We start from the raw sequence: 14,810 nt of genomic DNA, 5'->3' as shown, positions 1-14,810 counted from the left end.
TGTGTGAGACTTCAGTCTTATTCTGGCCCATCACACTCTTCTGCACATCAGACAGAAGCATTGAGAAGCACCCCTTTGATCACGGTGGTCTCTGCCTCCAGGGCTGCTCAGGGCAGAGTTAAAGACTCTTCCAAACAGAGACATGAGGAGAGTAAAAGCAAACACTCTCACAAGACACGTGCGAAATCTCCTGCCAAGTCCTCACCTAAAAAGAGGACCTCCTTGCTGACAACTTCTAGGTCAGTAAGGCCCCACGCCTTGATACGGATGTGTCTGGAACTCCTAAGGAGCATGGTACTGGTTCCTTGACAGGGAGAATCAAGAGTCCCCCAAAACAGTTGATAGCCAAAGGAACAGGCCTATCTCTGGTAATGACAATGGAAAGAGGAACATGGACACATCCTACACTGATGGTACCAGCATGAAGAGATAAGAAATCATTGTTACTGAAAACCACTGTCCTTCTGAAACCAGCACTGCTAAGGGACAGAAACTGGGTCCACTCTCCATCAACAGACTAGATACTCTATCCTGGAGGACCTTACCATCTTTGCAGATCTGGAATCGCTGATACTGTTAGATCCAGTCCTAACCAGGGACCTCCTGACACCATCACTTCACCACTCTCCTGTACTATCAGCCAACCAATACATAATGAGACCTGGTACTGATGGCACCGCCCATCAACACAGAGGCCTTATTTTCTTCCACTTAGTCTGGAATTAGCGGGAGAGCTTCACCAGCTTTAACAAGGCAGGAAGTCAGCCCTGACAGAGTCTCCAAAATATCATGGGTGCCTTCATATTCTCATAGGAAGGACTGCCCAACTCAGGACCAATGGTACCCTCCTCTCTGGAATCCACCCCATTACCTCTATTACCCCTTGCACTAGCCTTATTGGTGTCCCTGAGATCCATCTTTGTGACTCCCAAATTTTTGAGATCTCAATGAGAGGCAAGGCAGGATTGCCACCTGGGAAAGAACCTCAACTTAATCAGGAACACTCTGAAGAAGAGGAGAAACCCATATAGCTGGAACCATTCACCCCTGTGGGATGATTATCGTTGTCCTCATCAGATGAGGTGATCACACAATCACCATCACTACCTGACTATAGGCAGTTCCAAGACCACCTTGGGAGAATTGCAGACACGCTGCAGATACCTCTGGATAAAATGCAGGACATCACTCATGAGCTGTTAGATATCTTCCAAAGAGCTGGTCCCAGGAAGGAGGCACTGCCTATTAATGAAGCCATTTTAGAACCAACCAGAATGGTCTGGAATACTCCAGCTACTTGTGCTGTCACTCTGAAAAGAGCAGAGAAGAAATATTTTGTACCATTGAAAGAGATGGAATACTTACTTACTTTTTCATACTCCGAACTCTGTAGTGTTGCAGGCTGTCACCAAAAGTGACAAGCAGTATCAAACCAGATTTACACCCACAGGCAAGGAGGCCAAATGTGTAGACCTCTTTTGAAGAAAGAACTTCACTTTGGTGAGTGTACAGTTCCATTTAGTGAAATAGAACCAAGCTTTAAAGTTGAAATATGGTTGTATTAATTAATTAGCCTCCTAGTCAATGGCAGCATCTATAATTATGAGAAGGGATTCATGGCTCCAATCCTCCATATTTACCAAAGAAGTCCAATCCACTGTGGAGGATCTGCTTCTTGAGAGAAATAACCCATTCAGCATGAAAAAAGATAAATTGTTACATACCCTTAAAGACCCATGAGCAATTCTTCGCTCTCTGGGTATCTATACCCTGGGGCCACAGAGGAAGTATCCTAAACCTCAGTCTTACAGGCAGTGTCCAGCCCCATAACCATTCTACCATCAAAGGATTTGTGAGTTCCTAGCAAACACCAAAGATTACAACCCAGTAAGCAGAACTTTTCCTCTTCATTCTCCTTCCAGCCCTAGCCTCCCACCAGGAAATCCTTTTCATGGGGCTTTCAGAAGCCAAGAATCAGGCCTCTGACACATACACAGGACTCCTGCACCCTATTTGGAGGTCATCTAGTTCACTTTTTCTCAGCATGGCACCGAATAACGTCAAACAGATGGGTTCTAGAGGTTATCACTACTGGTGATGTGACAGAGTTCCTGTCTGTTCTCCCTTCAGACCCCCCTTCCATGTCCCTCTTCAGTGACCCCTCTCAGAAGAAGATGCTCAGAAAGGAAGTAGAGTTCTGCTCCATCTGTAAGCCATAGAACTGGTACTGCTTCAGCACAAGGGAAAATATTCTACTCAAGATATTTCCTCTTCTCCAAGATGAATATACCAAGATTAAAAACTAGGAACAATATAATCCACAAACTAGCTTGGACCAGTTGGGGAACAGATGCTCACACCTTGTAGACAGCCACCTTGGTCTCCATCTTAAGAACATAAGAACGACATACTGGGTCAGACCTATGGTCCATCTAGCCCAGTGTCCTGTCTTCCAGCAGTGGCCGGTGCCGGATGCTTCAGAGGGAATGAACAGAACAGGGCAGTTACCAAGTGATCCATTCCCTGTCATCCAGTCCCAGCTTCTGGTTGTCAGAGGCTTAGGGAAACCCCCAGCATGGGGTTGCATCCCTAATCATCTTAGCTAATAGCCACTGATGGACCTATCCTCATGAACTTATCTAATTCTCTTTTGAACAGTTATTCTTTTGACTTTCATAGCATTCTCTGGCAATGAGTTCTCCATGGGTTGAATGTAGATTCAATAAAGAAGTACTTCATTATGTTTATTTTAAACCTGCTGCCTATTAATTTCATTGGGTCAACCCAGTTCTTTTGTTACATGAAGAGTTAAATAACACTTCCTTATTCAATTTGTTCATACTATTAATGATTTTATAGACCTCTAATATATTCCCCCTTAGTCGTTGTCTCTCTTCTAAGATGAACAGTTCCAGTGTTTTTAATCTCTCCTCATATGGAAGCTGTTCCATACTCCTGATCATTTTTGTTGCCCTTCTCTGTACTTTTTCCAATTCTAATCTATTTTTTTGAGATGGGGCAGCAAACAGAACTGCAAGCAGTATTCAAGGTGTGGGCACACACTGTGGATTTATATAGGGGAATTATGAACTTTTCCATCGTATTACCTAACTCTTTCCTATGGGATCCTAACATTCTGTTCATTTTGGTGTTGTGTTGTTTTGTTTTGTTTGTTTGTTTGACTGCTTCTGCACATACAGCAAATGTTTTAGGAGAACTATCCACGATGACCCCAAGATCTCTTTTTTGAGTGGTAATAGCTAATTTAGACCCCATCATTCTGTATGTATAATTGGGATTATGTTTTTCAGTGAGCATTACTTTGCATTTAGCAACATTGAATTTCATCTGCCATTTTGTTGCCCAATCACCCCGTTGTGTGAAATCACTTAGTTAAATAGAAAGCTGATTGCAAAGAGTTACAATCTTGAGTAATTTTGCTTTCTCGGTAGTTGAATATCTGGCTTCCTGTCTTCACCCATATTTTACTATTACTACTGAAGAGAAGCAGCAGTAATACAAGGGTACAACCATGCAATAACAAACTCATCTATGGTGATCTCAAAACTCCTCCAAAATGCTACCTTTGGTCCAGGAATCTCTTCTGGTTAGTTGCCAAGCTCTCAAAACCTTGGGACTATCAGCAAAAACCAAGTGGCGCAGAGGCTGTGGGGAAAGTAGTGGAGGTAAAGAATCAAGGCCTGATCACAGATCCTATAGACCAGCCATCTAGCTTCACCATGGCACAAAAGCTTTGGATCACAGCAGACCACATCAGAATTTCAAACAGATGTTTGTAATTACCACTACTCAAATGGAAAATGAAGTGTAGCCTGATATGTGAATGTGGAGAAGACAGCCAAACCAGGGAACAACTAGTGAACCACTGCCCTCTAAGATCTTTCTCTGAAGAGAAAGCCTTGATTTATTCCAGGTCACCTGAAGCCACAGAGCAGATGACAGACTTGGATGTTGACCTTTTAATATTGCTTTTCAGGTTGACATACAAAAGAAGAAGAATCCTCAAGAAGAAAGTAGGCTGGAGGCCCATACTAGATTTCAGACAGCTGAATGCCTTCATCTGCCTCCTGTGGTTCAGATGATCACCCTGGTCTCTATAGTTCCCTCTCTAAACAAACGCGACTGGTTCACAGCTCCTGATTTAAAGAATGCTTATTTCCACACAGACATCCACCTAGCACACAGGAGGTTCCTTCAGTGCACCATCTGTTTGGACCATTACCAGTACGGAGTGATCCCCTTCTATCTTTTGATGGTGCTATGAGTGTTCACAAAGGTGACACTGGTAGTGGCAGCACTTTTGAATGATCAGGGCACGCCGCTATTATTCCGGTACCTTGAAGTGCTGGTGACTCCTGGGGAAGCTGTACCGAGACGTTCAGAGGGCAGTCCTATCTTTAGTCCAAGTCCTATGTTCATTAGGACTCCAAGTAAATAAAGAAAAGTCTGTTTTAGCTCCTGTGCAGATTATACATTTTATTAGAACAACCCTGGATTCGATCAGAGCCAAAGTATACCTGCCTCTGGACAGATTCCAAGCTATGAAGGAGCTCATCACTCAGCTTCAACTGTGCCCTCAGACAACAGTATGATGCTGTCTCTTCCTCCTACATCACATGTCCTCTTATATGTATGTAACACTCTTTGAGACTTCATCTCTGATATCTACATGTGTGGTTGTGGACAAAGCAGTCTCATGTCCCCACAGAGTTCTGACTTAGCTTATCTGGTAGGAAAACAGATGAACTGTGTGTGTGTGGTAGTGGGGTCTCTTCGTCCCTCCCCAGCCCATGAAAAGATGGGTCACAGACACCTCCGTACTAGGCTGGGGAGGCCATCTGAATGAACATATAGCACAGGGTAGTGGTACCCAACAAGAATCACAGTTACACATCAACCTCCTGGTTCTGCAGTCTGCATGAAGCCTTCAAACGATTTCTACCACTTATTCAGACCCTGTATGTTCAGATCATGTTAGACAACAGGGCAGCAGTTTATTATATCAATAAATAAGCAGGAGCAAGATCCAGCCTTCTTTGCATAGGATCTGTCAGTGCCCTCCTTCCCCTCTGCTGAAAATACTTCCAAAGGTTATTTGTGGTACACAAGGAACTGGAGGGGTAGTCAGTTTTCACCGCCCCTTATGCTCTCAGTTTGGAGCATGAGGAGAAGGATGCAGGCCTGGATCAAGGGACATTGCTAGCAAAAATTTCTGGTCTTCAGGCTCATGGAGCGCACACATACCTCAAATGGAATACACATAGGAGCCACATATCTCAAAGAACTCCAGTTACTGCCAAGGTAAGTAAAAATACTATATTCCACATGCAGTAAATCTGTGAAACCACAGCCTTTGAACAACTATCCTTATGGAGTGGGAAAGTCTGAGTCTGACACTTTTGATAAATGTCATCAGTTACCACTCCATAAATATGGTTGTTCAAAGGTTTTTCTTTACTTTAAAATGAAATGGAATACATATGTCACATACTAGAAAAGCGTTGTGTACAGCTCACCTGTGTTTAAGGCTCTTTGTTTTAGCACCTTTTTCTACCGCTATCTGAACGTCTACCCCAGTTGAAAGACCTTATAGCTACTAGAACCCATGCCCTTCCTCCCGATGTCCAGGATAGTATTCTAAAGAGGAAGTTGTATGTTTTACCCTTTCTTCTCTTTGAACCTGGTATCTTCCCACAGATATAGCTACACCTAGGACCATCTCCCCATTCTCTCTCATCTCAAAAAAGAGTTTCATGGAGTGGAGTGTGGGGAATCTGTCAATCAAGTTGAATAGCAACTTCATTGATAAAAACTAAATACCTCATTAATACAGCTGTATTAATACAGCTTTACTTTCTTACTTTTCTCGGTTACTTACTACTTCCTTTGCAAGGACCTTCACAGTTTCATAATGCAAAACAGATTCTGCCAGTCAGCATGCTATTCTAAGAGGTTTACTACATTATACTTATGCCTTTGCATGTAGCCTCTTGTCCAGTGCTATTGTATACTTGCTATTTCAGGCCAGTCTCACATTTTTACACACCATTGCCCTCTTCTTTTTTCATTCCTGCCATGCTAGTGAACATCTACAGTTCAGATGACAAGGTATATTCCATATGTATACTGGTATATGTAAAGAGTTCACATCAATGGAATAGTGTTGACATAGAATAATGATCTCCTGGTCCTAAAGAAGTGCTGAGACAAAGAGAGACACTGATCCTTTTTCAAAGTTATATTAAAACACCTTTTTTTCCAAATAACTGATAGGCACACACAAGTGTTTTTATTTGGATATTAGTGAAATAGAGTGGCAATGGCTTCCTGTGCTATTATAGAATAGCACTATTCTACTTTGGTTTATGGATCAGCCTTGTGAACTTCAGTCAGTCAGAAACTAGATTAGCCTTAGCATACTTTTAAGAAGAGAACTGAGATCTGATAGAAGTTCTAGTTCTTTAAAATGTCATAGGTAAATACTTTCTCTTCCGCCACCTGAATGACTAAAAAGGGTCTTCCCAGATACAATGGAATGGAAATTACTGCAGTGTTTAATGAAACCTCCCTTCCCTTCCTTGCAGTCTATGAACAGTGTTAATTTCTAAGTTTGAAACTTGTTTGTAAAGGGTCCATCTGCATTAATTTTTCAAATCCTGAAATTATCTTTCTAGCAAGACCTATATTCAAACAATGTAACAATACGTAAACAGGATGAAAGGCACTTTTCCTTTCCGCTTGTCCCTCCTGCACACTGGGGCTCAATGTTCGAAGATATGAGGAGAGAATTCTTTGCTGGAGCAAAGCAGAATTTTTAAATATTTTTTTATATGTAAATGTACATCTGAAGTCAACTGTAAAAGTTTAACACAACTTTGAGGTCTGCTGAATTCCTCTACTAAACAGCTGTGTTCACTAAGCAATATACGGTGTCCTCTGAGAAAACATAAATTAATTTTAACTGGTGTTGTGTGGAAATAATACACTTATAAATTTTCACTCAATACTTTTTTTCATTTTGTGACCCAGGTAGTTTTGGAGTTTTTGCAAAAATGTCTAAGAAATGGCCATTTTCATATTGAAAACAGATGAAATTTTAAAAATTGCATATTTTTGATAAAGTTTGAGGTTCCTCTCATTTTAAAATGGTCATATTTTCAAGTAAAAAACAAAGTCTACAACTTTCCTATTTGAGGTTTTTTTACATTTGGGAAAAGGAAAGGGCTTGTTAGTTTTTGTGTTTTGAAACAAAAATTACTTTCTTACTGAGGTAAAATTTTATTTTAACTTGTTTACATCCTTCTAGTCTTAACCAACCAATTATTTTTCTTTTGTTTCTGGAGGATAATAGTAAACAGAAATCTTAACCCTTCTGGTATGTGTGATATCCCAAAATTAGGCACTTTAAGATGTCTCTAGTGTTGCGAGATTAGAGGATTTTCATGGAAGAATAATTATCCTGGATTCTTCATTTTCAACACGGCGGACATCTCTCTGTTTCCTCTCCTTAGCCCCCTCCTTTGGACTCTGATTCAACAAAGCACGTAATTATGTGATTGGGATTTAGGCAAGTTTAGTGGGACTGTTCACAAGCTTGAAGTTAAATACATGTATGTTTGCAGGATTGGGGCCTGGGTCTTTACCAAACACTGCTTGCTTTCTGATGTTTCTACTGTATAACTGAAATCTTCTCTCTGTCCATCACTTGCTCTTGATTCACATTTTTAATGTTTCCTGCCCAACTGTACGAATTAGACATTTAAAAGAGTTCTTATAATAAAGTTTAGATTTGTGAGCACAATTCTGCAGTACTTACCAGAGCTGCAGAATATATGGCGCATTGGCAATTGTTCTCTTACTCTGCTGGATTCCAACCACAACGCTCCCCTCTTTTAACAGAATGTATTAAATTACCACAAGCAGTAGATAACAAAAATTTATCTCAGCTTTTATTATAGAAACATAATATCAATAAAAAGACACAGCCGTTTCAAACTTCAGTCTTCAAGACCTGGGCGTGTGTTTGTCACATATCTTGCCTCAAATAGGCAGAAATTCTGTTCCTTCCAACGTTTCTTCTCATTCACCTAGTCACTCCTGAAATGTCTCAGTGTAGAATTACCCTTTTCCCAGTACGCTTTTCTAATAGGTGGCCTTTTAAATTTGGTGAAGACAAGCAGCTGCAGCACTGACTTGACCATTTGGCAGTCAGGTGATGCTTGCTGCATATCTCTCCCTTTCAGCTGGTAAGTATTCTGATTATGCTTTCCTTTTCTCATACCACTGAAGAGAGGACACAGCTCACACTCCCCTTTGCTCTCTTCTCTTAACACATCAATTTAAATTCTTAATTCTAATCCTTAAATAACTTATTTTGCCCCTTTCTACATTTCTGCTCTCCTCCTCTGGCACACACTCTCCAAATGTCTTCAAACGCTTTTTTCTAAGGTTGGTACCTTCACTTTTGCTACCCCCATGCCAGGAATTGGCTCCCTCTTCTTGTTTACCTAGACTCCCTTTCCTCCTTCAAATCCCTCTCTAAAGTGCAGTTCTACTCCAAAAGGTGAATATGTAAAAAGACACCTTCATACTCAGCAGATCTGCTCCCTTTGTGTAAGCAGTCATGTCTACTGAGTTTAGTGACAATGGGTAAGATTTTCTAAAGTACCTAAGTGACTTAGGCACCTGAGACCCAGTGATTTCCCCCCCCCCTTGACTTTTAAAATTTTACCCTATAAATTTTTATGGTCTTGTACTACTGTTAGCGCTGCAGAGACACTACAGTTGTTAGGATGTGAGTTGGATTCCATCCCTTCGCATGCTCATCAACAAATTGATTCTTTCCTGTCAGTTACACCTGTGCAAACATATTGAAGGCATTTGGTGTGATTCTTTGCTAAGTCTCTTCGAGGCACAGCACAGAACTCACAACCTTGGAAGTGGGAGGGCAAAGGTGACTTTACCCCACCTTTTCATCCTCCAATTCTGGGCTGCTGAGAGGACTGTAATGGTCCCGTAGGATAACAGTGGGATCCCCAGGGGCTGCTTTAAATAGAATCCCCATAATGACCCCATCCTCGGCATACTCCCTTCACCAGGCCTTGCAGCGGGGCCTACACAATTGTGTGTACATTGACTGTAGCAAAGGAGAGAATCTCTCACACTGAGTTTGTGCAGGTGTTGCTGAAAGCATAATTTGGAGTTCTATAGGTGTCGAGTGCTTAATTTGGGACCTTCACCGCTGGTGCTGGTGGATGAAATAGAAAGAACACAGCTTGATTCGCAGATTCTAGGCTGAGTTTGCGGAACTGGCAGTCAGACAGCATCTCTTTGCTTGTAAACTGAGCACATTTGATATAGAAGTTATTGGAACAATAAAGAAGTAGCTTTACAATGCCACATATGCTATACATAGTCACTTCTAAAGTTGTTTGAGAAATAGAAAAAATATTCATGAAAAATGTATCCCTTCCTATCAGAAAAATCCTGAAACTTTTCAGTCAGCTCTAGTCATTTCTCAGAATAAAACTGCATTTTAAAGCTCATGTATTGTTATTACAGTTGTGCCAAAAATGTATTAGGGTCTGTACAAACATACAGGAATGTACAACTCCTGCTCTGAAGATCTTCTAGTGTAAGCTTTCAGGGGTCTTTCCAACCCTTAATAGTAATCCCCTTTCCTAAACTACTAGGCCATATGTTACCTTTTTTCTTTCTTAGCTCTTAAGACTTTTTTGGCAGGGAATGTTTGTAAATTTCTAGATAAACGTAAAACACTGTATATGTTTTAATTATTTCTTAATAATCAAAGCTAATATAGTCTTGACACCAGTCTCTCTCTCTGGGCTCCTGCTCAAACTCACAAACTGAACCATGCAGCTGGCTAGTCTGGCAGTCTGACATCACAGTAAACTACCATGGAAGGATCACAGTCCAGAACCTGAAATTGTTGCTGGCATGGGAGAACTGAGAAAGTGATTCGCTCATCTTTTCTGGGGGAGAGAGTTCCTGGTGTTGCTCTCTAGCAGTCATCTCTGCTTGATTAGAGGAGTGACACTGATAGGCTCCAAAGAGAGCCATGTACAGCCCTTCTTGACAGTGGGACAGTTACAGCAATAGGAGGCATTTGAGGGTAGGTAAAGAAGTAAAAGGAAGTCGGGGGAAATGGGGATTCCTGGAAGACTCCCCCTTCCCAAAATGATCCATACAGTCAGTGCTGAGTTGTCTAGTTTCATGGTTTCTCCTATCAGTAATGCATGCCTGTTTCCATAGCACTGTCCTACAGATTTCTAATTACTGCTAAGGTAGTTCACTTACATCCTGACTCACAACACACTGTCCAGAAGAACTCTAAGTCTGGAGTCCTTTTATTCGTAACTAAAGTAGTGTCTTTGGAGAGGCCTAATTTTGGAACCCCTCGCTCTTGTTCCCATTGTTATTTGCAGTGCAGGTTCAAAGTGTGTCCAGTTTAGGAACTTCTTCAGATGGAGTCTGAATCTTGATGCACTAACGTATATGTTTTAAGGTATTTTGAGCAGAGAATATCTGTAATGTGTGGATATTAGCACTTCCCAGCCTCTGAATTACTATTAGTTGAATCCTGGCAACAACCTAATAATCTCAGACTCTCATTTTACAACTTTTATGCTGAATTTCAATAGCAGCTGGGGGTGGAGTGCATTGAATATGTAAGTTTTTTCATTTCTATTCAGACCACCCCTTATCTTATCCTAGTGGCACCTTGGTGTGTACTCCGAAGTAATGCACACCACTATGTAATATATCAATGGTCAAAGCAAGTGAAGGAAAATAGTCATGCTCACATGCCCTCTACATAGTAACCCTCTCTTCTGTGGTTGCTTTGGAGCCCATGAAAAAGAAATGATGACACCACATTTACCCATATCTTCTACTTAGCAGTCTTGATTTATTTAAATATTAAAAAAATCAAGTGCCAATCTTTCTAAACATTTTTGGGAAATGTACACTGAAAATGAGGAAGTTGACTCAGAAGAAATCATTAAAAATGTCTTAGATGCAACAGTAAAAACATCCTCTTTCTCCCATTTCCCCTCTGCCCCCCCAAAAAAGAAGCTTGGTCTACACTTGCTTTACTTTTGAAAACATTTCTATTGTTGCAGCCCACCAACTCAGCTCCATCAGCAGAAGCAATATTGGGAGTCATTGGATGGATGTTTGTGTTTTTACCATTATGTTGTGTGCTCAGAGCAGGGTTAGATGATGATGTAGTTGAAATATTGGGTATCTGTCTAGCTAGTGTAGGAATAGCCCAAAGAGAGAGTGGCACATACACTCATGCATACCTACATATGTACACTTCTTTTTAGTAGAAACTTCAAGCTGGGATTGCTAGTTAGGATTTGAAAAGGAAGACTTCACGTTTGCTCCCTTGGGATGAAAAACCTCATTGATATGCGGATATTTGAAATATAACATGCTGGCTCAGAGCCTCTGAGCATCATTTTTTATGCTGAGAGAGGTTAGTATAATTTCCTAGTAACTGATGTAGCCCTCACAAACTCACTGTATACCAGCCATTCTTGATTCCCATTCCAACATTTTGACTTTTTATCTGTCACAGGCTGAACATCAAAACTAACTTCAGTGCTTATGGGATAATGAAACATTTATAGTCTCGCAACTGCTGTATTTTTGCATCTGCAGTCTTCTAACTCAACCTCTAACCTGCTTCTGAAGCAGATGCCTGAGTTTCTACCATTTAAAAAAAAAATCTGTCAGATGAATTGCTGTAAATGTGGAGTGTGTTGGTTGTCTATATCAGGGTTTTTGTTGTTGGTGCTGTCATTCAACCAGTCTTTCTGGATGTTACAAAACTGCTAAGAATCACTGTGGACAAGAGAAAATATCTTTTATTTTATCCCCCAAAACTTTGCAATCAATTTCCAAACCTTGGAAGTTTAAAACACAACTTTTTTCCCCCCTGATACCGACCAGGCGTTCAACTATATCCACATATATCAAAGAACATTTTTAAAGCTCTACAAATGAGTCATGAAAGTTTGACTGACCTCCATTCAGAATCTTTCCTCTCCCATTCTTTTGTAATGATATCATTTCTATATAAAGTCTGTCATCACTAACAAACTGTAAAACTTTCTATTAGGAAGCCAGGAACCCCCTCCCCCAGTTCCTTTTTCCAGGTGCAGTTTCATAAGACCTATTCACTGGATAGACAGGTTTTCTTCATGTGCCAAATGAAAAACGCTTAGGTTGAATCAAATGCATTATAATCTTTTTGGAATCAAAACAAGTAATACCTGTACTATAAGTTGAGGTCTGGGGAGAGGGTTTATCTGGTTAAGACAAATCCATAAGAAGCATCTCAGCGCTCTATTTGTACTGTGTAATTTGTACAGAAAGGGAGGGAGTTATTTATACTATCAGCTTCTCTCTGTTGAAGCTCTCTGTTGCTGAGCATTTTTTCATTTTATTCTTGATCATATCATGAATAAGAATACAGAGGGACTGCATTGGTGTTCAGTGTCAGATACGTGTCAGCCTTTTTGCATGCCATTAGTTGTATACAACTTTTTTATCGGTTGAACCAATCCTGTCCATGGTAAAGGGACTAAATTCATCCATGGGCTTTAGATATAGAGAGAGATCTGTCTGCTAGGATTTCACATCAGATAGTGGATTTTGCTGGTGGAAAATTGTAGAAAAATGTGTTTTTTCCCATCTGAGGAAGAAAATGTGTATCTTTTTCTGTAGTTGTGTTGTAGTTTTAGAGCCTGCATGTGGATGGGCTGTTCCAGTTCCAATCATGAAGATATGCTAGGTTGTCTCTGCCAAACCCTGACATAGTGACTAAGAATATATTAGACTGGTCTCAGAGGTATCTGAGTAGTTTTCACTTGTTCCTTTATTCTAGGGTATGGTTTTTATCCCACTATAATCACCACCTTGTACAACTGTTTCATGTGCTGAACAACTATGGCTGAAAGGGCTAACAACCCCCTCCAAACTGTAATGCAGTCAACAGGTGCGATACATTACTCTAATCAGCTGTACCCACCAAGACTGAATCACTTCCCTCACCCTTCTATCTGCTAGCCATTGCTTAATTTGTGCAAGGGCTTGCCAGGGCTGAGCCCTGGCACCTCTAGTCTTGGCAGTTCATAGCCCTGGCACCCTTGGGTTTGCCACATCAGTTATGAAAGTAAAAAAATTGCTTGAGCCCCTGCACCTCTTTCATTACTAATTAAGATTTGCTGCTAGCCTGAAGTCCAGGAATCTTGATGTCTATCTCAAACCGAAATCTTAGCAAGATGCTAAGCAGATGACCGTTCCGTGGACTGTATCAAACTCTTGTCAAGTGGATGATGTCAATGATCGTTCTGTTTAGGTCTTTTGCATCTCTAATTACATTGATCTTCTGTCCTTTGCAAGAACTGCTTCCAAAAATTCTTAGAAATCTTGATGTTCGAGGTCTTTCCCTAGCAAATGAGTTCTAGTGGACTCAGATTTTTATCTAGTGTACCAAAGTTATCCCACCTGCTTTTTGAGATGCCACAAGTGACACAGTAAAACTGCTGAATGTTATGAGTGTAAAGCGTTGGCTACATTCTGTCCTAAAGGTGACTGCTTATCAGGGTTATGCATCAATGCCCTTGTACGAGGTTTCTAACGTGCTGAGATATCCCAGGAAATCATTCGAAAAATGAAATCTACATGAATACTTAACAACTGCTTATGAAAGAAAACAATTACATATTCAGTTCTTGGAAAAAACAGGTGAGGAGATGAACATAGCAATAAATTGTAGAAGACAGATTACAAGAAAATAAATTTATCTTTTAGACAATAAGCACATTGGTTGGCATAGGTCCATGTGTTACAATAGAGAAAGTTTACAAAATGGTTGCAGTCATTATGCTACTTAGATTGAGGAGAAAGCACTAACTCATGGTTTAAGATGGAGGTCTGTTTGGTCCTAATGTCTCCTGTGGTGTGGATGAAGTAGCACATTCATTCTTTACCTCATTCTCCTTTTTTTGCAGAAAGGAGTCAGGACAGCACAGCAGTGGTGCTCTCTGATTCTAGCTCCACACAGGACATCTTTAATGAACCTGCCAGTTCTCAAGACAGTTCGAGGAAGCCTTACTCAGAGAAGAGGATTTCCACTTCCTGTTCAGATGTGATGGCATCCTGCAAAGAAACTCTAGGATCTGAAGAAGAAAGAGGTAATCATTTTATTATGTAACTCACAGCAGCTTGTGTGATGACTATGACTAGGGTTGTCAAGTGATTAAAAAAATTAATCACAATTAAAAATATTTATCGCGATTAATCGCACTGTTAATAATAGAATACCATTTATTTAAATATTTTTGGATGTTTTCTACATTTTCAAATATATTGATTTCAATTACAACACAGAATGCCAAGTGTACAGTGCACACTTTATATTTATTTTTGATTACAAGTATTTGCACTTAAAAATACAAAATAGTATTTTTCAGTTCACCTAATACAGTACTGTAGTGCAATCTCTTTATCATGAAAGTTGAACGTACAAATGCAGCATTATGTACAAAAAACCTACATTCAAAAATAAACAATGTAAAATTTTAGAGCCTGCAAGTCCTCTGTCCTACTTCTTGTTCAGCCAATTGCTCAGACAAACAAGCTTGTTTACATTTGCTGGAGGTAATGCTGCCCACTTCTTGTTTACAATGTCACCTGAAAGTGAGAACAGGTGTTCTCATGACACTGTTGTAGCTGGCGTCGCATGATATTTATGTGAC

At 40.4% G+C, this 14,810-nt stretch overlaps 1 protein-coding gene across 19 annotated transcripts in view; it reads left to right on the top strand.

The window, feature by feature from the left end:
- CABIN1 (calcineurin binding protein 1) overlaps positions 1 to 14,810 on the top strand; it is a 212,816-nt gene that overhangs the window by 61,113 nt on the left and 136,893 nt on the right. For all 19 annotated transcript variants that reach the window (XR_006285947.1, XM_043529061.1, XM_043529059.1 and 16 more), the window contains one exon: positions 14,064 to 14,246. Coding sequence is in view for 18 of the 19 variants with exons in the window: in XM_043529061.1 (XP_043384996.1) it covers positions 14,064 to 14,246 (183 nt within the window). In the remaining variant the exon portion in view is untranslated. The remainder of the gene's footprint in view (positions 1 to 14,063; positions 14,247 to 14,810) is intronic.

The sequence above is a fragment of the Chelonia mydas genome, chromosome 15 (genome assembly GCF_015237465.2).
Source record: "Chelonia mydas isolate rCheMyd1 chromosome 15, rCheMyd1.pri.v2, whole genome shotgun sequence".
In the NCBI taxonomy this organism is placed as follows: Eukaryota; Metazoa; Chordata; order Testudines; family Cheloniidae; genus Chelonia; species Chelonia mydas.
The sequence above is the reverse complement of the archived record's forward strand: the minus strand, read 5'-3'. Positions and strand labels throughout refer to the sequence as shown.